Source organism: Oncorhynchus clarkii, chromosome 16 (genome assembly GCF_045791955.1).
Source record: "Oncorhynchus clarkii lewisi isolate Uvic-CL-2024 chromosome 16, UVic_Ocla_1.0, whole genome shotgun sequence".
NCBI classification, from domain to species: Eukaryota; Metazoa; Chordata; class Actinopteri; order Salmoniformes; family Salmonidae; genus Oncorhynchus; species Oncorhynchus clarkii.
Genome location: NC_092162.1, coordinates 33,484,908 through 33,512,675, shown reverse-complemented (window position 1 = coordinate 33,512,675; position 27,768 = coordinate 33,484,908). Strand labels below are relative to the sequence as shown.

The 27,768-nt window shown below is 42.3% G+C and overlaps 2 protein-coding genes across 5 annotated transcripts in view; one reads left to right on the top strand and one right to left on the bottom strand.

Moving 5' to 3' along the window:
* Nucleotides 1-16,434, top strand: part of LOC139368337 (protein kinase C zeta type-like) — a 163,489-nt gene extending 147,055 nt beyond the window's left edge. For 3 of the 4 annotated variants that reach the window (XM_071107098.1, XM_071107097.1, XM_071107100.1), the window contains 2 exons: nucleotides 1,644-1,759; nucleotides 10,886-14,433. In XM_071107098.1, the coding sequence (XP_070963199.1) occupies nucleotides 1,644-1,759; nucleotides 10,886-10,973 (204 nt within the window). In that variant the 3' untranslated portion in view covers nucleotides 10,974-14,433. Of the gene's footprint in view, nucleotides 1-1,643; nucleotides 1,760-10,885 lie in introns of all 4 variants that reach the window. The other variant, XM_071107099.1, reaches the window with a different exon arrangement.
* A 1,837-nt stretch (nucleotides 16,435-18,271) lies between these two features.
* LOC139367566 (uncharacterized) lies at nucleotides 18,272-25,339 on the bottom strand. The gene is made up of 4 exons (XM_071105818.1): nucleotides 25,127-25,339; nucleotides 24,697-24,844; nucleotides 22,162-22,922; nucleotides 18,272-19,414 (listed from the first exon to the last, which is right to left on the bottom strand). Exons 1-4 carry the CDS (start codon nucleotides 25,267-25,269, stop codon nucleotides 19,342-19,344), a joined length of 1,125 nt encoding a protein of 374 aa, XP_070961919.1. The 5' UTR covers nucleotides 25,270-25,339; the 3' UTR covers nucleotides 18,272-19,341.
* Nucleotides 25,340-27,768: the final 2,429 nt, after the last annotated feature.

Genomic DNA, 27,768 nt, shown 5'->3' with positions numbered 1-27,768 from the left:
AACCTTGTCCTTTCTAGAAATGCTTGTTTTAGTCGTATGTTGCAAAATGTTTTTCTACGGTGTGCACTAATGACAGTGTTGTTTGTATTTTATTAGGGCAGCAGCTACTCTTCCTGGGGTCCAAACACATTAAGACACATTACACATAAAACAAAAGATAAAACAGTGTGTCTCTTCACAGTCCTTGCTGTTGCATAAGGTGTATTTTTATCTGTTTTTAAAATCTGATTCTACTGCTTGCTTCAGTTACCTGTGTGGAATAGAGTTCCATGTAGTCATGACTTTATGTAGTAATGTGCACCTCCCATAGTCTGTTCTGGACTTGGGGATTGTGAAGAGACATCTGGTGGCATGTTTTGTGGGGTATGCATGGGTGTCCGAGCTGTGTGCCAGTAATTTAAACAGACAGCGTGGTGCACTCAGCTTGTCAATACTTCTTACGAAAACAAGTAGTGATGAAGTCAATCTCTCCTCCACTTTGAGCCATGAGAGATTGACATGCATATAATTAATGTTTGCTATCTATGTACATTTAAGGGCCAGCCGTGCTGCCCTGTTCTGAGCCAATTGTAATTTTCCTAAGTTCCTCTTTGTGGTACCTGACCACACGACTGAACAGTATCCAGGTGCAACAAACCTACGGCCTCTAGGACCTGACTTGTTGATGGTGTTAAGAACGCAGAGCAGCGCTTTATTTTGGACAGACTTTTTGCCATCTTAGCTACTTTGAATCAACATGTTTTGACCATGAAAGTTTGACAATCCAGGGTTACTCTAAGCAGTTTAGTCACCTCAACTTGCTCAATTTCCACATTATTCATTACACGATTTAGTTGAAGTTTAGGGTTTGTCCCAAATACAATGCTTTTAGTTTTTGAAATATTTAGGACTAACTTGTTCCTTGCCACACATTCTGAAACTAACTGCAGCTCTTTGTTAAGTGTTGCAGTCAATTCAGTCACTGTAGTAGCTGATATGTATAGTGTTGAGTCATCTGCATACATAGACACACTGGCTTTACTCATGTTGTTAGTAAAGATTTTTAAAAGTAAGGGGCCTAGACAGCTGCCCTGGGGAATTCCTGATTCTACCTGGATTATGTTAGACAGGCTTCCATTAAAGAACACCCTCTGTCTTCTGTTAGACAGGTAACTCTTTATCCACAATATAGCAGGGGGTGTAAATCCATAACACATAAGATTTTCCAGCAGCAGACTATGAACGATAATGTCAAAAGCGCACTGAAGGTTAACAAAACGGCTCCAAATATTGTAATCATCAGTTTCTCTCAGCCAATCATCAGTCATTTGTGTGCTGGGCTTGTTGAATGTCCTTCCCTATAAGCATGCTGAAAGTCTGTTGTCAATTTGTTTACTGTAAAATAGCATTGTATCTGGTCAAACACCATTTTTTCCAAAAGTTTACTAAGGGTTGGTAACAGGCTGATTGGTCGGCTGTTTGAGCCAGTAAAGGGGGGCTTTACTGTTCTTCAGTAGCGGAATGACTTTTGCTTCCCTCCAGGCCTGAGGGCACACACTTTCTAGTAGGCTTAAATTGAAGATGTGGCAAATAGGAGTGGCAATATTGTCTGCTATTATCCTCCAATTTTCCATTAAAGTTGTTGTGCTTGTCTCCCCATGCAGCTGGAGAAGAAACAGATGGCCCCGCCCTTCAAGCCCCAGATCGCAGACGACTATGGCCTGGAGAACTTTGACACCCAGTTCACTAACGAACCAGTGCAGCTAACACCAGACGATGAGTAAGTGAACACCCTCTAAACCGACATGACTAGCCTAACAGAAGACTACGTATTTGATAGAGTACTGCAAATAGCTGGTAGTGTTTCAGTGTTCTATAACTAGTGTTATAATAACTTGATAACATATGGACGGTTAGTGGATAGGGGAGCTAGACAGGGCAAGGCCAGTTAAACTCTGGGAATGGTGATGGTTGTTGGCCAGTAGGGGGCACTCCTTTCTCAGGACCAGTCCAATCCAGTCTGTCACCGCTGTACCATAAGGGATTGGAGACTGGAGTCTGAGACTAGGGACCTATCCAGGAACAACCCCTAGCCCCTACCCACTATGAGACACTTGATTTCATACGTTTAAACAATATGGTGAAAATTCAACCTATAGCCTATCAGAGCAAGGTTGAGCTGTCTACATATTCCTTACACATATCAAAACATCTCATATCTCCACAAGTGTCTAGGGGGGCTAGGCACTAGGGGTTGTTTCTAGACCGAGTCTATACAGGGTTTTTCAACGTGTGACTCATTTTACTGCCCCTTTGTGGCTCCATGGATATCTACACTGATTATACCAAGCATTAGGAACACCTTCCTAATATTGTGTTGTCCCCCCCCTTTTGCCCTCGAACAGCCTCAATTAGTAGGGAGAATGGACTCTACAAGGCAGGGTGTCGAAAGTTTTCCACAGGGATGCTGGCCCATGTTGACTCCAATGCTTACCACAGTTGTGCCAATTTGGCTAGATGACCTTTGGGTGGTGGACCATTCTTGATACACACAGGAAGCTGTTGAGCATGAAAAACCCAGCATTGTTGCAGTTCTTGACACAAACTGGTGTACCTGACACCTACTACCATACCCCATTCAAAGGCACTTACAGTCTTGTCCATTAACCCTCTGAATGGCACACATACACAATCCATGTCTCAATTGTCTCAAGGATTAAAAAACCTTATTTAACCTGTCTCCTCCCCTTCATCTACACTGATTGAAGTGGATTTAACAGGTGACATCAATAAGGGATCATAGACTGACCAGGTTAAAGCTATGTCATGGAAAGAGCAGGTGTTCTTAATGTTTTGTATACTCAGTGCATAACGGTCATTCAAAGTCATCAATAGTCTATGATAGTAGTGGTGAAGATCTTCAATATCTTAAAATTGAACAACCAGAGCGCATTCACCACCTGAGAATCTGCAACATAAGTGTCAACATCTTATATTGTAACAGCTATCCACATTTCTTCAGTCTGTTTACGAGTGGTACTATGCAACGTCCCCGACTCAATGTTTGTGAAAAAAATAGTCTTCAATGAGAAAAAGAAAATGCCCTTGGTTCCAACAATGACTTCTTTCTCCAGTGTATACGCCAAGTTTTGATCAATGTGGACATGTTGTCCACGGGGGCTTTGACAGAATCCTTGTTTTAGATTAACTTCAAAAGAATGGGCTGAAAAGATTTGGCATAGCAACAGAGGTGGCTGCTGTCCTACCGAGGGGCTCTGTAGCCAGAGTATGACAAACAAGCCAGGCTTTTCTCCACGGCTGCAGGAAACTATTCCAATGTGGCTTTGCAGGCGGTGCCAATAGATATTACTGGGCTGAAGTTTGTCAACATTTTCATTAAAATCAAATAAAATGTTATTTGTCACACGTGCCAAATACAACAGGTGTAGGTAGGCCTTACAGTGAAATGCTTACTTACAAGCCCTGAACCAACAATGCTGTTTTAAGAAAATACCCCCAAAAAAGTAAGAGATAAGAATAACATAATTAAGAGCAGCAGTAAATAACAATAGCAGGGCTATATACAGGGGGTACGGGTACCGGTGTTGAGGTAATTGAGGTAATATGTACATGTAGGTAGAGTTATTAAAGTGACTGTGCATAGATACTAACAGCAGTGTAGAAGGGGGGGGGGGGTACAAATTGTCTGGGGAGCCATTTTATTAGCTGTTCAGGAGTCTTATGACTTGGGGGTAGAAGCTGTTTAGAAGCCTCTGAACCTAGACTTGGTGCTCCGGTAAACGCTTGCCGTGCGGTAGCAGAGAGAACAGTCTATGACTAGGGTGACTGGAGTCTTTGGCCATTTTTAGCACTTTCCTCTGACACCGCCTGGTATAGAGACCCTGGATGGCAGGAAACTTGGCCCTGGTGATGTACTGGGCCGTACGCACTACCCTCTGTAGTTCCTTGCGGTCGAAGGCCGAGCAGTTAACATACCAGGCAGTGATGCAACCCGTCAGGATGCTCTCGATGGTGCAGCTGTAGAACTTTTTGAGGATCTGAGGACCCATGATAAATCTTTTCAGTCTCCTGAGGGGGAATGGGTTTTATCGTGCCCACTTCACGACTGTCTTGGTGTGTTTGGACCATGGTAGCTTGTAGGTGAAGTGGACACCAAGGAACTTGGCGCTCTCAACCTGCTCCACTACAGCCCCGTCGATGAGAATGGGGGCATGCTCAGTCCTCCTTTTCCTTTTGTCCACAATCATCTCCTTTGTCTTGATCACGTTGAGGGAGAGGTTGTTGTCCTTGCACCACACGGTCAGGTCTCTGACCACCTCCTTATAGGCTGTCTCATCGTTGTCTGTGATCAGTGCTGTTGCTGTTGTCAACAGCAAACTTAATGATGGTGTTGGAGTCGTGTCTGGCCGTGCAGTCATGAGTGAACAGGGAGTACAGGAGGTGACTGAGCAGGCACCCCTGAGGGACCCCCGTGTTAAGGATCAGTGTGGTGGATGTGTTGTTACCTACCCTTACCACCTGGGGGCGGCCCATCAGGAAGTCCAGGATCCAGTTGCAGGGAGGTGTTTAGTCCCAGGGTCCTTAGCTTAGTGATGAACTTTGAGGGCACTAGGGTGTTGAACGCTAAGCTGTAGTCAATGAATAGCATTCTCACATAGGTGATCCTTTTGTCCAGGTGTGAAAGGGCAGTGTGGAGTGCAACAGAGATTGCAGCATCTGTGGATCTGTTGGTGCAGTATGCAAATTGGAGTAGGTCTAGGGTTTCTGGGATGAAACATGTGGGTATTACAGACTCAGTGTTACATGCCTCGAAGCGAGCATAGAAGTTATTTAGCTCGTCTGGTAGACTCGTGTCACTGGGCAGCTCTCTCGGCTGTGCTTCCCTTTGTAGTCTGTAATAGTTTGCAAGCCCTGCCACATCCGCGAGCGTCGGAGCCGGTGCAGTACGAGTCGATCTTAGTCCTGTATTGTTTGCCTGTTTGATGGTTCGTTGGAGGGCATAGCGGGATTACTTATAAGTTTCCGGGTTAGCTCCTTGAAAGCGGCAGCTCTACCCTTTAGCTCAGTGCGAATGTTGCCTGTAATCCATGGCTTCTGGTTGGGGTATGTACATATAGTCACTGTGGGGACACTTATTGATAAAGCCAGTGAGTGATGTAGTGTACTCCTCAATGCCATCGGAAGAATCCCGGAACATATTCCAGTCTGTGCTAGCAAAATGAAATGATACATTGTGGACTAATTTCATGTTAAGGCTCGATGTTTGTTTGTTTTCTATCCATTCAGCTTTCTATATAAATATATTGGCAATCAATGCCATACAAATCAGAAGAAAAAGGCTGAGAACAATACAAATTCTAGACACTTCGAGGAACATACAGTTTTCAGAATACTTGGAAACTGTGGTCCATAACAGTCTATATATGTTTTTTATTTTTAAGTCAATTTGAACTTCAAATTCTGTATCCTGCCTGCCTTTGTCTGTTTCGAACTCTAACATAGTCCCATCATCTATCCATCTACCCTCAGTATAAGCCCACATTATCTCTTGGGTTCTGACAGCCGAGGTGTCTATACCGAGGTGTGTCAGATCAACCAGAGCTGCACCTCTCATCTCATTAGGGCCAACTGGGGGCTCACCCACTTGTCTGGAGTAATTTGCGGCGGGATTTGAGGTTTGCTGTGACAGTCTGCGGGGTTTAGCATTGGGGAGGAGAAAGAGGTGAAGGGGGGTTGTGAGTTGGCAGCTCTGCCAGTTCAATGGGAGAAGAGATCTCAAGCAGGCTTCAAACGCCATGGCATGGCAGCCCCACAGCACTTCAAAAGGAGAGGCGATGCCTCTCTCTCTCTCTCTTTTTCTCTGTGTCGCTCAGGAGAGAGGGGTGATGTCGCCCACTCCTGCCGAACGGGAGAGGGAGTGATGTAAATCACGCCCCCTCCTCTTCTGTGATGGGTTTGGCAGACGAAAAAAGAAAAGTGAGAGAGAGTGAGTGGGAGGGAGAAAATGGGTAAACCCTCCTTGTTTGGATTTACTTTGCTGCATTAAAAAACCCTAGCTTCCTGAGAGCCCTTGCCAAGGAGCTAGGAGAGAGGGTGAGAGAGAGGATTTCATTTGCTTTTGCCAGCGCCGTGACTTCACCAGTCTTGGAAATGGCGAGTACGGCGAGACCCAAAGCAATAAGGATTCAGTCTTTTCTATGTTCTATGGCTAGCCACAGAGATTCAAAGGCTTTATTTTTTTGTCTATAGACAGGGACGAAATGTTTTTAAATCCCTGGATCTGTATTGTAGGTAGAGTGAGGAGGTTGATTGGATTGGTTCCGTCCCACTTTGTTTTATGAATGCTGTGTGTGTGTGGGCACCACCATGAAATACAAGGCTGTCTGTCTTTCTTCCCTTGAGCCCCCTCTCTCTCAGCTCCCAGCTCTGACAACCTTTTTCCCCCTCTTATAATTTTCTTTCTCCCTTTCCTCCTCTCACTTGGTTCTCTCTCTTTCTCTCAGTCTCTTTCTCCCCCGCGCTCTCGTTCTCTGTGTTGCTCGCTCTCTCCCTCTCTCCGCATCTGGTAGCACTTTTAAGCTGTCTCTGGAAAAAAGGCAACATTTGTGCTAGTGAGCACTCTTGTTTGTTTTGGTTGTGTCCCAAATGTTCCCTCCTCGCTCTGTTTCTCTTTTGTGGTCTTGTGCCTTTCCCCTCCTTTTCTCACTGCCTCAAGTTTGCTGCTACTCGCTGACTTCACTCAAACAATGTTATCTAGCTAGCAGCACCCAAGTGTGCTCACAGATAGAATATCCATCGATCATTTTAGACTGTTTGTATAATTTCAGTTGAATCTTACAGATTGCATTTTCTGGGTGTTGAATGGGATTCTAAAGGCATGGTGGTGTGTTTGTGTCTGGATCTAGATTACAATGAGCTGGAGATGAGGCTTTTCCTTAAAACTGGTCTAGGATCATCTCTACCAACATTAAACCTCACCTCAGCCATTACAGGCAAAATAACCACAACCAAACAGGACCAGCGTTTAAAGACAACCTACATCTCCAGTACGGAAGCCTCTCTATTCCTCTCTCTTTCCAAGAGGCCTCCTTCCTGCGGCTCCACCCTACCCTCCTGGGGAGTGCGGTCAGCCTTCTTTACTACGGCAGATGAGGGTTGCGTCTCAAATGGCACCCTATTCCCTATATAGTGCACTACTTTTGACAGGGCTCTGGTCAAAAGTAGTGCATTATAACAGGAATAGGGTGCCATTTGAGATGCAGAGGAACAACATGTTGCTGTTGTTGGAGAAGCAGCTGCAGCAGAAGCTACGCTCTCAGAGTAGTACATTTATTTTTACACAGCCACTCCAAACCAGTCACACGGTTCACTTAATTTATAGATGATTACCGCTTTGTTAATGGAACCAACCGGGGGCTCAGCTGGGGAGAGAGTAATAGGCACAGGGAGAGTTCACTGATGAAGCAACAACATCCTGATCTTTCTTCTACGTTCTCACATTGTGCAAAGGGATGTTTTTTTTGCTGGGGTTTAATGGTAGATTGTGTGTTAGAACAGTGGTGAGGTTGTTTGAACATTGCTGGCTTGAAATAACTGTAAGCTACTAGGTGGATCATAGCCTTCCTCATTGGCGCCCTAGTAATGATGTCCATGTTTGACTTGAAATAGGACTATTCTCACCCGACTGCCAAAGATTCCCTATGAATAGGAGAGCTGTAAAGGTAGCTCCTGAAGTACTGCACTAGCATGTCTATACCCTTTAAAGACATGCTCCAGAACTCTGGCGACTACTACGTATTTTTTAAACATCCAGCTTTGGGCTGGATGTGTAGTTCACACATGCATAATCTATGAGAAGAATTACTGTCTTACCTCAATTAGCCACGAAATCCCTAGTCTGAAAGCAACTGTTTTTCTGGAAGCTGTGCTGCGCTACATTTCCCCCCTTGTGGGCCAGCCCCCTAGCAATTCAAGTTTAACCAATGGCTTCAGCACTTCACCATTTGAGTGACAGCTGACAAGAGGCACATCATGCATTCACAACAGAGCAAGAGGGAATGCAACGTGATGCACATATGTGACATACAGTACCAGTCAAACGTTTGGACACACCTACTCATTCCAGGGTTTTTCTTTATTTTGACTATTTTCTACATTGTAGAATAATAGTGAAGACATCAAAGTGATGAAATAACACACTGCCCCAACACATCTCCAGGCTGTGTAAGGGCTATTTGACCAAGAAGGAGTTAGATGGAGTGCTGCATCAGATGACCTGGCCTCCAACAAAGTGAGATGGTTTGGAATGAGTTGGACCGCAGAGTGAAGGAAAAGCAGAAAAGTGCTCAGCACATGTGGGAACTCCTTTAACTTCTCTGGGATATGTGGGACGGTAGCGTCCCACCTCGCCAACAGCCAGTGAAACTGCAGGGCGCCAAATTCAAAACAACAGAAATCCAATAATTATAATTCCTCAATACAAGTATTATACACCATTTTAAAGATAAACTTCTTGTTAATCCAGCCACAGTGTCCGATTTCAAATAGGCTTTACGGCGAAAGCACATCAAACGATTGTTAGGTCAGCACCTAGTCACAGAAAACCATACAGCCATTTTCCAGCCAAGGAGAGGGCTCACAAAAGTCAGAATTAGTGATTAAATTCATCACTAACCTTTGATCTTCATCAGATGGCACTCACAGGACTTCATGTTACACAATAAATGTGTCTTTTGTTCAATAAAGTTAATCTTTATGTCCAAAAACCTCATTTGAAATTGGTGTGTTATGTTCAGAAATGCATTGTCTCAAACAAACATCTGGTGAAAGTGCAGAGAGCCACATCAAATTACAGAAATACTCATAATAAACATTGATAAAAGTTACAAGTGTTATGCATGGAATTATAGATAAACTTCTCCTTAAAGCAACCGCTGTGTCAGATTTCAAAAAGGCTTTACGCCGAAAGCTCACCTTACAATTATGTTAGGTCAGCACCTAGCCACAGAAAAACATACAGCCATTTTTCAAAGGAGAGGTGTCAGAAAAGTCAGAAATAGCGTTATAAATATTCACTTACCTTTGATGATCTTGATGGGAATGCACTCCCAGGAATCCCAGTTCCACAATAAATGTTTGTTTTGTTCGATAAAGTCCATCATTTATGTCCAAATACCTCCTTTTTGTTCGCACGTTTAGCCCAGTAATCCAAATGCTCAATGCGCGATCGCTTAGTTCTGACGAAAAGTTATTTATATTACAGTTCGTAGAAACATGTCAAACGATGTCTAGAATCAATCTTTGGGATTTTTTATCATAAATCTTCAATAATATTTCAACCGGACAATTCCTTTGTCTTTAGAAATGAAAAGGAACGCAGCTACCTCACAGTAGAAGCCTGAAACAAGGTTCTAACAACTGTTGACATCTAGTGGAAGCCTTAGGAAGTGCAATATGACCCCATAGACACTGTATATTCGATAGGCAATGACTTGAAAACCTACAAACCTCAGATTTCCCACTTCCTGGTTGGATTTTTTTCTCAGGTTTTTGCCTGCCAAATGAGTTCTGTTATACTCACATACATCATTCAAACAGTTTTAGAAACTTCAGAGTGTTTTCTATCCAAATTCTAGCTTTTGGGCCTGAGTAGCAGGCAGTTTACTCTGGACACCTTATTATCCAAGCTACTCAATACTGCCCCCCCAGTCCCAAAGAAGTTAAGACCTAGCCACAGAAAAGCATTCCAGGTGACGCTAGTTGAGAGAATGCCAAGTGTGTGCAAAGCAATTTTTAGGGACCACTTTTGGCTCGTGAGAGCTACTTTCAGAACTACTGGCTAAAAAGTATACAAAAATACAGAAGAATTGTACCATTTGTATTTTTCCATTTCTTCTGCATCTGTAGATATCAACCATTAGTATGTGTGATTAAGGAGGGCTGACCTAGAGCGGTGTATGTGAGACAAGGGCGGATCCTGAAGGGGCCCGGAGATAGGACTTTTTACAAAAGTGTCTGAAGAGTGAATGGTTTGAGCTAGAAACTACTAAAAGCTATATATGCAAATCTGAGACTCTCACAAACACGCAAATGTAACATATGGCTGTCACATATGTTACACAAGGCTCATTAGAAGGTGTGGGGTTCTTCTACATAGATCATAGGAAATCCCAGAATATAGTGTCTATAATATTGTAATAAGTTCACATATAGTTGCTGTCGCAAACTCCAAACAGTTGCCACTGACTAGTTGGATATTCATTTCCTACTGAACAAGTCATTTCGGTACATACAGCATTCATATAAATACATTTCTAGCAGATTTTTGCTTTGGCGGATGTTTTTTTCATTGACATTTATCAATAAAACTCATGAATGCAACTGTTTATATCAAATAGTTTTGATTTCTACTTGTAACCCGGGTTGTCCTGAAAAGAAGATGGCAAAACACATCATAGTGAGGCTAAATATAAGGGCTGGGCATGCAGATAAATGAAAGTCAGATAAATGAAAAACAGATTTTTGCTGGGGTCTCGGGACTGATAGGGTAAAAGCAACACATATAGCCACGAAAACCATGAAACCAACAGATACACAATTTGTGAGTAGACAAAGTAGCCAGAGTCACACTGCTATATTTGAAGATGAGTGTCTGACATGGGAAGCGAACCGGCGATGTTTGGAGCCGTAAGCTGCTACCCTCTCGTAAACATATGCCACGTCGCCTCCCTACATATAACTAACTATCTTGTACAAATGTCTAGAAAATAAGTCTAAAGCTGCCAATCAGGCTAAAGTAGCACATTGTAGCAATTTTTATTTGTTCTGGGTTAAATGACCTTTTTCCCCATTCTCTCACTCCTCTTTTCTCCCTCTCCTCTCCCAGGGACGTCATCAAGAGAATAGACCAGTCCGAGTTTGAGGGATTTGAATACATCAACCCTCTGCTGCTATCCGCAGAGGAGTCTGTATGAGGGAGAAGAGACCTCTTCTCCCACCTGTGTCTGTCCAGCCCCCCTCTCAGCCAAATCTATGAACAACTCCCTCTGGGATGGAGGGAGGACAAGAAACTCCCGGCTTTGCACGAGGTTCGAGGACATGAGTGCGAAAATTATACTTTTTTTTTTGTGGATCCCCCATAATGCATTGCATTATTTTGTTACCTGGGAAAAACTCTTTGGAGGTGGTCAACATAAAAAAAAGGACACAGGAACATTCCCAAAACCTGGTTGTTGATTGTCTTCACGTTTTTTGTTTGTTTCCCCAACAACTCCATCTCTGTGTCAGCAGCACGGCTGGCTATGTCATTTCAAAAACAGAAAGCGACTTCATTCTGTGCCTGCCATCGTAAAACAGATTTGACAGTCCCGCCCCTCGCATCCCTGGATGGAATATGACAGTTCTACGACTAGAACTTGAAGTTGTGCACTTTGTTTTGTTCATTCATTTTTTTTTTTTTTACTTGTAGGAGGCTCCGCTGCCTCGAGCAAAATAAGAATGTACAATGACGAAGGAAAAAATGATGATACAAGTTAATGTGTATTATAATGTAGGTAGCAACTCCAAATTGATGATGCCTTTCTATTGATGCAAAGTGGCACGTTTTATTCATGACATTAACTTTCTTTTTGTTTGTTTTCCTCAGCATTGATTTTCATTAACAGAAAAAAAACTGAGACAAAAGTTTATTTTTATTTAAGAAGTGCCTCAAAGATCCAATCTACACCATGTTTCTGATTGCACTTATCGATTGTTCCAATTCCTTTCAGCTGCCTGGTGGGTTGGTCAGTTGGTGAAGAAAGCCAGTGGAACACATCGCGCATACAGACCAAGGGCCTCATTTCTAAAGGGTTTTTGTGCACAGATTTTATTGTAAATTGCGCATACACGTAAATGTAAATTATGCCAATGTTTTAAGAGTTAAATCTTTAACAACCTTGAGCTTGACAAGAAAATATGCAGTAGGAAGCATTTTTGTAGATCATCCAATACCCTGATAGCACAAAGAGGCAAACTATCATCTGTCGGTCAACAGAATTTTGAAGGATAGTGCATGGTCCTCAGCACTGAAGTATGGGCAACTGTAAGTCTCTATACTTCAACTTGAGAAGTATGTTGCCATAGTCCTTTACCATTCACAGCATATAAAAATGTAGTTGATCACCATAGATGCTGAGTGAAAGTTGTTTAATGGGGAAATATTTTTAAAGAACCACTGAACACGCTGTTTGGCACGTGTGTTTTTCTGTTGCTCATTAGAAAAACGAGAATTCAGTCTTGGCGGTGTGTTTCCTGACCGATTCTGCGTTTGGGGAATGTTTATCCCCATGAGACACTGTAGCCTAGTTCCCTTCCTCAAAATCCCCAGAATTAATCTAAGATAACTAAAGAAATCTGTAATTAATGTTGATGTTTGTGAAGAGGATGTTTTAGTGCAACTTTACATCCATTTTACATTTGGGGCAGTATTTCTGAAGTAAAACAAATGTGCGACATGTTGTCTTAAATTAACAAAGTCGGGCTGCTGGGCAGATCTGTCACATTGCTTATGCTATTGGATAGAGATAAATCACTGCAGCTGTTCACCCCATGTTAGTGGGAAAATCGACATTGTCAAATCAAAACCTTAACTTCATTTACATGTTGTGACGCACGGATGTTCCAAACTCCGTTTTAGACAAGACTGACTTTATGACCAAAATTATCCTATTTACATGAGTCAATTTTGACACTAGAATAACTGTTTCTGACTCATATCGGTGCCACATAGGCCATTTTCAAAGGGATTCGTTGCTTTTTAAAGGCAGTCGCTCTTTAAATTGTGCATACTAACACTGAGAATTGATTGAATGCTTAAATTTAGTATAGCAACTGATTTTATAAATGAGGCCCATTGTCTTAGGTAATCCAAATGGTTAAATCTTTAAAAAGTAATGAACGTTATGGAGCACAGTAGCCAGCCATGGTTCTGATGAAAACATGGTTACTCTTACCATTCTGTTGAAATACCAACCTGGTCTCAGAGCATTTTGTATGTAAATCTGAGAATCCATTTAGTATATGTTACATTTTGTATGGTACAGTTGAAGTCGGAAGTTTACGTACACTTAGGTTAGAGTCATTAAAACACGTTTTTCAACCACTCCACAAAATTATTTATTGTTAACAAACTATAGTTTTGGCAAGTCGGTTAGGACATCTACTTTGTGCATGACACAAGTAATTTTTCCAACAATTGTTTACAGACAGATTATTTCACTTAATCACAATTCCCATGGGTCAGAAGTTTACATACACAAGTTGACTGTGCCTTTAAACAGCTTGGAAAATTCCAGAAAAGTATGTAATGGCTTTAGAAGCTTCTGATAGGCTAATTTACATAATTTGAGTCAATTGGAGATGTACCTGTGGATATATTTCAAGGCCTATCTTCAAACTCAGTGCCTCTTTGCTTGACATCATGGGAAAATCAAAAGAAATCAGCCAAGACCTCAGAAAAAACATTGTAGACCTCCACAAGTCTGGTTAATCCTTGGGAGCAATTTCCAAACGCCTGAAGGTACCACGTTGATCTGTACAAACAATAGTAAGCAAGTATAAACACCATGGGACCAAGCAGACGTCATACCGCTCAGGAAGGAGATGCGTTCTGTCTCCTAGAGATGAACGTACTTTGGTGCGAAAAGTGCAAATCAATCCCAGAACAACAGCAAAAGACCTTGTGAAGATGCTGGAGGAAACAGGTACAAAAGTATATATATCCACAGTAAAATTAGTCCTATATTGACATAACCTGAAAGGCCGCTCAGCAAGGAAGAAGCCACTGCTCCAAAACCAACATAAAAAAGCCAGACTATGGTTTTCAATTGCACATGGGGACAAAGATTGTACTTTTTGGAGAAATGTCCTCTGGTCTGATGAAACAAAAATAGAACTGTTTGGCCATAATGACCATTGTCATGTTTGGAGGAAAAAGAGGGAGGCTTGCAAGCTGAAGAATACCATCCCAACCGTGAAGCACGGGGGTGACAGCATCATGTTGTGGGGGTGCTTTGCTGCAGGAGGGACTGGTGCACTTCACAAAATACATGGCATCATGAGAAAATAAAATGATATGTATGGATATATTGAAGCAACATCTCAAGACATCGGTCAGGAAGTTCAAGCTTGGCCGCAAATGGGTCTTCCAAATGGACAATGACCCCAAACATACTTCCAAAGTTGTGGCAAAATGGCTTAAGGACAACAAAGTCAAGGTATTGGAGTGACCATTACAAAGCCCTGACCTCAATCCTATAGAAAATGTGTGGGTAGAACTGAAAAAGTGTGTGCGAGCAAGGAGGCCTACAAACCTGAGTTAAACCAGCTCTGTCAGGAGGAATGGGCCAAAATTCACCCAATTTATTGTGGGAAGCTTGTGGAAGGCTTCCCGAAGCGTTTGACCCAAGTTAAATAATTTAAAGGCAATGCTACCAAATACTAATTGAGTGTATGTAAACGTCTGACCCACTGGGAATGTGATGAAAGAAATAAAAGCTGAAATAAATCATTCTCTCTACTATTATTCTGACATTTCACATTCTTAAAATAAAGTGGTGATCCTAACTGACTTATTAATACAGGTAATTCTCTACTAGGATTAAATGTCAGGAGTTTAAATGTATTTGGCTAAGGTGTATGTAAACTTCTGACTTCAACTGTATGTATTAATTTGTGGCTGTCCATCACCCATTTCTATTCGTTACCAATTTGCAAAATGTACAATATGTTACGATTTCTAGGTAGGTGGCATTAGTTAGTTAGCTAGGCTAGGGGTTAAGGTTGAAGTGTTAGGGGAAGGGTTCGCTAACATGCTAAGTTGTTGCAAAGTAGCTAAAAAATAGTAATCAGTTGAATAGTTGCTAAAGTTTTCCGTTATGAGATTCAAACTCACAACCTTTGGGTTGCTAGTCGTTCACGTTACACTTCCACCCCGACCAACCACATTTCGGTATAGCCTTAAGTAACCATCTGTCTTATATAACCAAATGTAACATTTCATACTAAATGGAGTGTCTTGGATTTACATACAGAATAATACGAAATGCTCTGAGACCAGGTTGGAAATACAGTATAGAGCTACATCACGCCTGAATGATCGGATCTTTTAAGTTATTGTCTGCATATACTAGTGCACAATGTGACAAACCGTGTTGGATGTCTGTAACTGGCAGGCTGGTGATTTGGACTTTGCACCAGCAGAAGGCTACACTGATTCTAATAGTTCAGTTCAGGACTGGACATGGTGGTGGGGGAAGACATTGTCAAAGTGTACATGCTGACCTGCACTACAACTGACCTGGGGTTAGTGAATAGGCAGAGCTCTACTGTCTCTACTGAGGGTTTTAGGAATGTTTCCTACACACACACACACACAGAGAGAGAGATACAGATCATGTTGTGTGTACATATGTACATCCTTAAGGGAAGAAATGTATCAGGAAAGTCTAATATCATCCATACTAGACCCTTGAAGTGCATAAAGAAGAGAACTTACTTCCCATATCAAATAAGGAACCAGTACTATCTTAAGTTGAGAGATCTAATGAAGTCCACAATGCATTGCCATCAATTAATAATTCAACACATTCAGTGCAAAGATAAGACTCTCCCCTTTTAACCGAAATAACAATTTGCCTCTTAAGTCCCCAGCGAAAATGAGCTTTGAGATTAGAACGTTTGTGTTTCCTAGAGAAATGAAAAAGGCCTTTTTGGATGGGAATTATTTGATGAAATCTGACCCGCATTAATTTGATAACGGAGTAATAAGATTAATTAGATAATCCCAAGTTAAAGGGCTTCAATTAGCTGGCAGGCCAATATGTGGGTGAAAAGAAGGATGGAGGGAAACAGAGAGAGATAATGAAGCTGTGGCATATTCACTGATTAGTCGCAAACTCGAAAGCACACACACACACTTTTCAAGGACCAAGATTCTCTTCATCCATGTAAGGGGAGGTTAAACTTTTTCAAAGCCATCTCACTTTCGACAGCACATCAGTGTCACCATTTTTTGTTTTATTTATGAACTGTGTTTTATGTTGAACTCACAGGAATACATTCACTTGACATTGTCTCTTGGGGGACCAACGGATGAACTGAACCGGTACTTCTTGAAAATGTTCCTAACGCTACAGCAACGACCATTAAAACCAGAAAAGGGTTCATTTCAATTGTATTTCCTTGATTCCTCGCCTCCTCTCCTTCTAAAAATGCATTGGAGCAGAAGATCGGAAGTTCCTCCCAATACAATTGAGATTCACTCAGAGTATCTGTAAAGAAGAAAAAAACTTAGTCCATGATTTGTGTTCTAACATGTTTGCTGGTTGGATGTGCTTAATTCTGCTTTAACTCATCTCTGTAAATATCTGTAATTATTAAAAACAAAAATGGTTTCCCGTGAACTGATCACGTTTTTTTTTTTTTTTTTTTTTTTTGCAGCAACATGAGGAAATCTTTCCACGCTCAATATTTGTCTCTGCAGTTTCTTTGGAAGAAACCCTGCAAAAATCGGAAAACCCTAGTTTTCCCTAGATCTCTGGTCGCTAGTTTTAAAGAATCTACATTTTTGAAAAGCACATTTATTACTCATTCATAATTATTGCCATGCGGTTTCCTTGTGTGTTAATGTTCTATCCCATAGGAAAAAAATGGTTAAAGCTAGCATCGTGCGGGCGAACGGTTTGCTGATATCAATGTTGTGAACAGTTCTTCCATGTTCTGCATACTAACCAAACATGTTACCCATTGAGAATGTTTGGGATGCTCTGGATCAACGTGTACGACAGCATATTCCAGTTCCCGCCAATATCCAGCAACTTCACACAGCCATTGAAGAGTGGGACAACATTCCACAGGCTACAATCAACAGCCTGATCAACTCTATGTGAAGATGTCGCACTGCAAGAAGCAAATGATGGTCACACCAGATACTGACTGGTTTTCTGATCCACGCCCCTGACTTTTTTTTTATAAGGTATTTGTGGCCAACACGCAGTCTATTAGGGAAATTATTCAGACCCCTTGACTTTTTCCACATTTTTGTTATGTTACAGAATTATTCTAACATGGATTAGATAACCATGTTTTTCTCAATCTACACACAATACCCCATAATGACAAAGCAAAAATGTTTTTAGAATTTTTTGTAGAAAATAAGAAACATACCTTATTTACATAGGTATTCAGGCCCTTTACTATGAGACTCGAAATTGAGCTCAGGTGCATCCTGTTTCAGGATCGAGGGAAAGATGAACGGAGCAAACTACATTGAAATCCTTGATGAAAACCTGTTCCGGAGCGCTCAGGACTGGGGCGAAGGTTCAGCTTCCAAAAGGACAACGACTAAGCACATAGCCAAGACAACTCAGGAGTGGCTTCGGCACAAGTCTCTGAATGTCCTCGAGTGGCCCAGCCAGAGCCCGGACTTGAACCCGATCGAACATCTCTCGAGAGACCTAAAATTAGCTGTGCAGCGATGCTCCCGATCCAACCTGACAGAGCTTGAGAGTATCTGCAGAGAAGAATGGGAGAAACTCCCCAAATACAGGTGTGCCAAGCTTGTAGCGTCACACCCAAGAAGACTCAAGGCTGTAATCGCTGCCAAAGGTGCTTCAACAAAGTGCTGAGTAAATGGTCTGAATAGTTATGCAAATATGATCCATTTTTTATTTGTAATATATTTGCAAAAATTTCTAAACCTGTTTTTACTTTGTCATTATGGGGTATTGTGTGAAGACTGATGGAAAAAGAAAACATTTAAACCATTTTAGAATATGGCTATAACTTAATGTGGAAAAAGTCAAGGGGTCTGAATACTTTCCAAATGCACTGTATGCATATCTATATTCCCAGTAATGTGAATTCCATAGATTAGGGCCTAATTTATTTATTTGAATTGATTGATTTCCTTATATGAACTGGAACTCAGTAAAATCTTTGAAAATGCTGCCTTTATATTTTTGTTCAGTGTAATAACTTCACCATGCTCAAAGGGATATTCAATGTCTGCTTTTATCCATCCACCAATAGGTGTCCTTCTTTGCAAGGTATTGGAAATCCTCCCTGGTCCTTGTGGTTGAATCTGTGTTTGAAATGCACTGCTCGACTGAGGGACCTGACAGATAAGTGTTTAATTTGATTTGTGTGTGTGGGGTACAGAGATGGGGTCGTCATTTAAAAATCTAATTAAACACTTTTTGCACACAAAGTGAGTCCATGCAAGTTAAGTTACTTGTTAAGCACATTTTTACTCTTGAACTTATTTAGGCTTGCCATAACAAAGGGGTTGAATAATTATTGACTGAAGACATTTCAGATTTTCATTAATTTGTCAAATAAAATAAACAAACAGAATTCCAGTTATGGGGTATTGTGACATTATGGGGTGTTGAGTGTAGGCCAGTGACGACAAATCTCAATTGAATCCATTTTAAATTCAGGCTGTAACACAAAATGTGGAAAAGGTAAAGGGGTGTGAAGACTTTCTGAAGGCAGTATTTACAGGAGCTCTCTGCTTAGCCTATCAGGGCGCCATGGCAACTACTTCTACTAACTACTACAGGGTACACTTCCTGCTTTGCTCCTCGCTTTGGCCACCAGTCCACCCATTATACCTTTGTTGACTTGAATGGGGACGCCCGTTCTATTCATTCTATTTCTATGGCAGCATATGCAGTTAGGAGCGGAGGAGAGAACAAAATGTGTATCTGAATGAAGCAATATGGGACCCATCAGAGATTGTTTCCAGCCATAGCGATGGGAAGTGGTACACCTCATAAATGCTTAGTGGCAGGTGTGCCCTCTATCCATCTCTATGATTCCAACCTTGTAGTGCATGATGATAGGTTTGTGGGAAGGGGCGGAGGTGGGACAGTAAGTCAGTAAATCTTATAAAGGGTAAAGGCGGGTTTTTGCTCCAGCCAACAGTAACACAAGATTCTACAAATTAAACCCATGACTGAAGACTAGATGATCAGTAGAATCACATACTGTATTTTACCGTTGTCTGGACCCACCGTCCATCACAGGGGGATAGATACCACTGGAGTTTGAATCAAAACGACCAACTAGCCAAACAACAGGGTGAGTGGAGTGAAACTAACTCCTCATTAGAGCACACTGTAGCAAAACGTTTTGTGACGGATGGCAAAAACAAGCATTTTCGATAGCACCTCCCCAATTCAGTCCATTTTCTTCTGTTTTGTGCCTAGTGAACACGACCCAAATGTGGTGCAACAGCCAGCTGGCTGTCCTTCCAGACCTCCATCCATCCTTGGTGTCAGAAGAAGACTCTGTGGACTATCACCAGGTCATGTCGAGGGTCATCTCCGACAGACACTTGGCCAGGTGGCTGTCACAGTCCATCTGAGTGAACCTGGAGAGATGGATGGACAGCATTTCAGTCATTTGTCTTTGATCAACCCAGGTGGTTCAAATCTCTTTCCACAGGAGAAATCTGTCCCAAGAAGGCAGCAATCAAATATTTCTTATAGAAGAAAAAAAAAGTTACAATTCGAGGCCTACTTTAAAACGGCAGTCTATAATCATAACCGCCATGTAGTACCTTCAATGATCACAACATTCATCGCATGTATTGTATCGATATGATGCTCAAGCTCGACACAACTGTCGACTGCACTGAATCTGGATGGATGGATGGGTGTGTGGATGGAAGACATCTTTTCAGTGTCTCTTCTTGAGCTTCAGTGCTTTCAGCTTATTAACTTCAGATTGCTACTGCTGCTCTCCTGCTTGGCCCGTTCGCACAGTGTGTGTCTCATGTACTTTTTACTTGCCCTGTTTTAAAGGCCTACTGAGATTTACTCTCAGTATCTCTCGCTCCCTCTCATTCTCCCTCTCGATCACTCTTTCTGCATCTCTCTCTCTCTATGTCATTCTGCTGGAGGGTAATGCGCGGGCAGAGTCCTCTCCAGGAGAGAGACTGAGAAAGAAGAAACTGGAGCAGAGTTATTTTGCTCCAAATCATGTACTTTCTAAGAACCCTGCCACCCGTACCCTCCTGCACTCATGCACACTAAACACACAACGGATAAATGCTGTTATAGAGAAAAAGCTCTTCATATTTCTAAACGAGAGATAAAGAGACCCCTCTCTCTTCCCCCTTCTAGGTCACTCTCCTCTTCCTTCTATCTCTCCATACAGAGGAAGCCATTGTTCCTGCTAGTCCAGCCAAGAGAGAGAGAGAGAGAGATAGTTGGGAGGGGAGTACAGCGGGGTTGTGTGGCCGAGCCAAGGTACACAGAGCTGGCTAGGGGAGCAGACCATGATGCGGGCCAGACCCAGGCCAGGCCCTGGCCAACACAAAGGCCGGCCTGTTCAGAAAGAGAGTAAAACGAGAGCGAGAGGGGAGAGGGATCCAGCTCTCGTACCACTGGCCCTGAGCCCTGCTTTTTAGCCCCGTCATTCATTCACTCCTCCTCTACCTCACTTAAAACGGCCTGGCTTTTTTGACCCATTTCAATTAATGATTTACTGTGTACTTTTCTTCAACCCACTTCCTTTCCACTGTTTACATGCAAACCCAGCATGGTCCGCTATGCAATCAAGGATGTAAATTCTGTCGAGGATGTATATCCTAGAGCTACATTTTTAAATGCCCTGCATATGTGAAAGGATGGAATCTATACAGTCAATGGTTATACCTTGGATTTGTCAGACACCAAGGTTTTACCTCTGCAGAAGAGCAGCCAACTACCATTGAATTTGAGTATGTAGGAAGGAAAGTAGTTTAAGGCAGCAGGCATATGGGAAAGAGAGAGAGCAGATGAGTGTGCTGAAGACAGAGTAGAGGTCGACCGATTTATGATTTTTCAATACCGATTATTGGAGGACCAAAAAGGCCGATACCGATTTATCGGCCAATTTTTTTTTTTCTCTCTCTTTTATTTGTAATAATGGCAATTACAACAATACTGAATTAACATTTATTTTAACTTAATATAATACATTTAAAAAAATATTTAGCCTCAAATAAATAATGAAACATGTTCAATTTGGTTTAAATAATGCAAAAACAAAGTGTTGGAGAAGAAAGTAAATGAGCAATATGTGCCATGTAAGAAAGCTAACGTTTAAGTTCCTTACTCAGAACATGAGAACATATGAAAGCTGGTGGTTCCTTTTAACATGAGTCTTCAATATTCCCAGGTAGGAAGTTTTAGGTTGTAGTTATAGGAATTATAGGACTATTTCTCTCTATACCATTTGTATTTCATTAACCTTTGACTATTGGATGTTCTTCTAGGCACTTTAGTATTGCCAGTGTAACAGTATAGTTTCCATCCCTCTCCTCACTCCTCCCTGGGCTCAAACCAGGAACACAACGACAACAGCCACCCTCAAAGCAGTGTTACCCATGCAGAGCAAGGGAAAGAACCACTCCAAGGCTCAGAGCGAGCGAGTGACGTTTGAAACGCTATTAGCGCGCGCTAACTAGCCAGCCATTTCACTTCGCTTACACCAGCCTCATCTCGGGAGTTGATAGGCTTGAAGTCATAAACAGCGTAATGCTTGACGCACAACGAAGAGCTGCTGGCAAAACGCACGAAAGTGCTGTTTGAATGAATGTTTACACACCTGCTTCTACCTACCACCGCTCAGTCAGATACTTAGATACTTGTATGCTCAGTCAGATTATATATATATATCTATCTATCTATATCTATGACACGCTAGATAATATCTAGTAATATCATCAACCATGTGTAGTTAACTAGTGATTATGATTGATTGATTGTTTTTTATAAGATAAGTTTAATGCTAGCTAGCAACTTACCTTGGCTTACTGCATTCGCGTAACAGGCAGTCTCCTTGTGGAGTGCAACAAGAGGCAGGTCGTTATTGTGTTGGACTAGTTAACTGTAAGGTTGAAAGATTGGATCCCCCGAGCTGACAAGGTGAAAATCTGTCGTTATACGTTCCTAGGCCGTCATTGAAAATTCTTAACTGACTTGCCTAGTTAAATAAAGATATAAAGATTAAATAAAGGTGTCAAAAAAAATAATACAGATTTCCGATTGTTATGAAAACTTGAAATCTGCCCTAATTAATCGGTCGACCTCTAATACAGAGAGGTTGAAGAGGCAGGCAGCCCTAACTTACCCAGCTGGAAACGGCACCAGGCACATGGGGCAGCTCTGCATTGCCCTTCCTCCTCCGTCTTTGCCAGCAACCCAATCAGCTCTGCTCATCCCAGACAACCCTTCCTCCCTTTTCTCCCCCTCCGCCTCCTCCATGGGAGCAGCAGTGAAGCTGTCAGAGGTAGAGGACGTGGCATCCACCTGGTTTGCAGGTAGCTGCAGCCTCTTCATCCCCCTCTTCTCGCCCTCCTCTCCTCCTCCACCCTTTCTTGCTTCTGCTGGTAATGATGATCCTCCGTTCCCTGCTCTGATGAATAGCTGAGGAGTAGAGGGGTGACTCTCCTTCTCTCCTCCTGGTCGCCTGGCTGTAGGGTGGGGTCTGGCCGCTGCCGTGTTTTGCCCTCCTTCCCCTCGTTTTGTGTCCTTTCTGGATGACACTCCCCATCCACTCCATGGGCCTCCCCTTCCGTAGCTAGAAGGCACTTGGGCTCCCAGACTTGGTGGTCTGGGGCGGCCAGCACCACTACTACTGGTCCCCTCTCCGGGCCCCTCGAGACAGGGAGCAGACTTCGAAGGAGGGCCATTGATGGTGGATGTTGTCTGGCTAGTCTGTACTGGGACTGGGAGGAGAGTCTTTTCCAGCCCAGGAGAAAGATTGAGAGGAGAGTCTGGGGTGGAACAGTGTGGGGCAGTGGGAGTACTCAGAGGAGAGGAGGGCAAGGGAGTCATGTCCTCACTGAGGCTACACCATCTCCATTCAATCTGCTGGTCTACATTAGAGCTCTGAAACACAGAGAAAGAAAGAAAGGGGGAAATGTGTGGGGGGTGGGTTTGACAGAAAGAAAGGAGAGGAAGAAGGAGAGGGTGAGAGTGAAATGATAGGGAGATGAGAGCAATAGAAAGGAGGGAGAATGGGAAGGAGAAAGCCAGAGAGTGGGGGGCATGAGTAACTTTGTCCCCATCAAGCAGGGCCCTTGAGATCCTCTCAAATGTGACTAAGTGTAATGTGTCCAAATACGTAATAAGGAAAGTGACGCTAGCCTTGGAGTTGCTAGCCCAGCGGCACATCACACATAATTTCATCCAGTCTTTCGTCTGGGCCATATGTTTGTCATATAGGGGCTTAGCTTGCTCCTTTAGCTGGTAGCTAGCAAGGCTTTTCTAAGAGAAGCCCACTGGAGTCAATTATTCAGCAAATGCAAGGTTGCATCAGCTACCTGTCAAAGTGATTGGTTCATGTGGCGTGCGTGGCCCAGAACTGCCACTGTCTGACCGGAGCTCTGAGAGCCAGCGCCAGCCAGCAGGCTATAGCCGTCTGGGAGGTCAACAGTGACCACCATTTTAGTCAGCTCAGCAGTACTCAACGACACATTGTTTTTCTCCCCTACTGGTCTAGTGCAGAGTGCTGTTCAAAAACAGCTATTGTATGTGAGAGAAATTTCAATTTTCTGAGATATTCTCTGTTTAGTCCTGCATGGTACAAGGTGGAATCGGCACAACAGTGGTGGTTGAGAGTTGAGAAATCATCGCTAACCAGGTTTTCATCCAACCTTTTTATTTGAGTAAAGTATATGCCGGATAAAAAAATGTCACGACATTCCTGATAGAAACCTATTGGTAAACTGTCCAAATGGGAGAGGAGGGCAAGGGAGTAATGTCCTTACTGAGGCTACATCATCTCCATTCACTCTGCTGGCAAGCTGATCACTTCAATTAGCAAAGTTAGCAAGCTCATCTGGCTAACTACAATCTTATTGGTTGAAGAATTGTTCTGACTTCAAAAGCACTTGAACACAATCATGGTTGGACTTTCAACTTCCCACGAGCACGTGAAGCTAGCATAAATTAGGCTACAGATGAAATAAGTTATGATGAACTTCACAGAGCGGTGAAACTGCAGAGTGATGAGCTTGATGCTCCTTTCCAATAAATATTGAGGGTCTTATTCTGGTGACATGATGATGACGCTTGGCTGCCATTTGACAGATCAAAATAGTCTCACTCTTATACATAATAATCTCAATGTAGACTAGACAATCCGAACACTCTACCCGCATTGTATCTGCGAGCTGTTAGCTAGGGCACAGGTACCAAGTCCAGAGTAGGCACATATGCTATTTAACACAACCGTGTTTGTGACAAAACTACAGGCACATTTGAAAATGCAATGGAAACACATTGAAATTTATATTTTTATTCTAAGCGAAAAAAGTACATTTGAAGTGCACTTCGTCAAGCATTGCTTTTTTTATCCACAAGTCAGTTTGATGGAAACACCACAGGTGGGAAAATGCACATTTCTTTATGCAGATTTTTATTTTTGCATGAAAATCTGTCTCCAATTGGATAGAGAATTAGCTACTTATAGTGGGATTGCTAACTTTGTAAATAAAAGCTTTTGTTCAAGACATACAACACGCTACATTAAATTAATAAAGGTCTAGATTTAAGGCGATGACCAGTTGATTGTTTCTACCAATCAGTAATAGATTGTACTAAAGTCCTGCGCCAACACAACTATTGAGATGCATCCACACTCTTGGGATGGCTAACTCACCAGTGTGGAGGCTGTTGGAAGGTCAGGGACTGGGTCCCAGGGGTGAGCGTCAAGACAGGGAAGAGCAGAGCTCAGAGTCAGGGCCCAGAGACTCTCAACTGCAGCCAGGTCACCTCTGGACCACCACGTCTCTATAGGGACCACAGGTCTACAGAACACAGAAATATGACTGGTAAAGAAAACACGAGCAATTATGTTTCTTAATTTAATATGGACTTGTCTATGAGAACCAACCACTATCTATTTGAAATGAAGACAATGCATTGCAATCAAGGAAGACACGATCTTCTTGTCACCACAGCACAGAGTAATTGTTGAAGCCAATGTTCAATCTGGGTATCAGTTATACATATTCTGAATTGCAATATAAACAAGAGTAAATCGTGATAGGGGGGAGCTAGACAGATGGCTAACGTGACTGCTCGCATACCTCGTTGAACGCAAGCTTTTAATCGATGCACTGGAACTTTCGTTGTTCTTTATCAGCGTGTTCCTGGAAAATATATCAGTCAGGGGCTCCTCGATAGACAATTTCTTTCTTTTTAGTTTTGACTTTGGGCATTTCTCATCCATATCTCTCTAGTCTGCCACAGTTATACTTTTCGCGGCATTGACCGAACAGCACAGACTTCCGTGTTTGTGTGATGACGTCAGTGCGCAGGCACACTCGTCGGGTGAAACGTGCAAGTAGGTCTCCGACACCGGATAAAAAGTCGCAGATTGAAAGTTATTTGGAACATTGTATCCATCCGGCAAACTCGATTGTTCAAATGTTCATTTATTGAGAAATTGCACTAAGGTATTTACCAGCAAAGCTTGCTCCTCAACACAAATAAAGTGAGCCAATTTGCTTTCCAGAATACTAACCAACATATTGCGTTCACAATATCGGCCACTGGGAAATGTACATTTATAATTTTTATATCAACTCCAATTAGTTACAGTTTATGAACTTTCTGCAATTGTATAGTTCATATGCTTCTCTCTTGATGTCATTCCTAGGTTTATAAAATATGTTGTTGTCATTCTCATGTGTAGTTATTTGTACAATAACTAACAGTAAGTAAGAAAGGATCATTTTTACTTTACAATGATATACAGGAAAAAGCTATATGCTTTCAATTCTTCCTGACTTTATTATTGTACCACACTGTAGTCAGCGGTGTAGATCACTAAGGGTCAATGCAAGGGTTGAGTTCTGCAATGGCCACTGTAGCCTGTTATTATACTGTCATCCTAGAACACAGAACTAGGTGGTGGAAAGTTGAAGTCATATAATAGTGGGACTTTCTAAGCTAAGCTTTGAGACAAAAGCGAGGACGAACAGAAAGAACAGCTATGGGGGTTATGTAATGGAAAAGACAAGGGAAAAAGCTTAAAGGATGGAAGGAAAATAAAAGAGAGAGGAGGGCAAAAGGGGAAAATAACACTATGGGAAAACCTGCCACTTTGAAAATAGGTGAGGACAATTTTGAAACAGTGCCCCAGAAGATGAGAATTCCAGAGGACTAGATTGCTGACATGGGTAGTCCTTTACCGCAGAGGGAAAAGCACAAACGCAGACCCAGGCAAGGCAGGCTGTGGATGCCTGCCTGCAGTGTTACACTGGGAAAAGCGACCAGGCGCCTGGAAAGAAAGGTTATGTCATTTAGGAGTTGTGATCCTGTTGTGTGCCATCGCCATGGATACAGGAAGGAAGACGGGGGAAATAAAAATAGCAGAACCAACTGACCATCCAGGCTCACAAAAGCAGGCTCATCCAAAAGAACAGAGAGGAGCCGAAGTGAGAGGGAGAGGGGGGGGGGGGGGGGGGGGCTCGAAAGAGAGGAGAAGGACTTGATGTATAATGAATCATTGAAAAGAGGAAAGATGTTCGCCGCTCACTCTCTCTCAACTGTCTCTCAGGCTTGGCCTCGAGTGGCTCAGCAGCTGTAAAAAATATATATACAGTATCAGTCAAAAGTTTGGACACACTTACTCATTCCAGGGTTTTTCTTTATTTTACTATTTTCTACATTGTAGAATAATAGTGAAGACATCAAAACTATTAAATAACATATATGGAATCATGTAGTAACCAAAAAAGTTTTAAACTAATCAGAATATATTTTATATTTGAGATTTTTCAAAGTAACCACCTTTTGCCTTGATGACAGTTTTGCACACTTTTGGCATTCTCTCAACCAGCTTCATGAGGTATGCATTTCAATTAACAGGTGTGTCTTGTTAAAAGTTAATTTGTGGAATTTCTTTCCTTCATAATGCATTTGAGCCAATCAGTTGTATTGTGATAAGGTAGGGGGGTATACAGAAGATAGCCCTATTTGGTAAAAGATCAAGTGTATATTATGGCAAGAACAGCTCAAATAAGCAAAGAGAAACGACAGTCCATCGTTACTTTAAGACATGATGGTCAGTCAATCCGGGAAAATGTCAAGAACTTTTAAAGTTTCTTCAAGTGCAGTCGCAAAAACCATCACGCGCTATGATGAAACTCGCTGTCATGAGGACCGCCACAGGAAATTGAAGACCTAGATTTACCTCTGCTGCAGAGGACAAGTTCATTAGTTACCAGCCTCAGAAATTGCAGCCCAAAGAAATGCTTCTCTGTAACATACACATCTCAACATCAACTGTTATGCACACTCAGAGACTGCGTGAATCAGGCCTTCATGGTCGAATTGCTGAAAAGAAACCACTATTAAAGGACACCAATGTGAAGAATAGACTTGCTTAGGCCAAGAAACACAAGCAATGTACATTAGACCAGTGTAAATCTGTCCTTTGGTCTGATGAGTCCAAATTTGAGATTTTTGGTTCCAACGATGTGTCTTTGTGAGATGCAGAGTAGGTGAACGGATGATCTCTGCATATGTGGTTCCCATAGTGAAACATGGAGGTGTGATAGTGTGGGGCTGCTTTGCTGGTGACACTGTCAATGATTTATTTAGAATTCAACACACACTTAACCACCATGGCTACCACAGCATTCTGCAGCGATACGCCATCCCATCTGGTTTGCGCTAGTGGGACGATAATTTGTTTTTCAACAGGATAATGACCCTCCAAGCT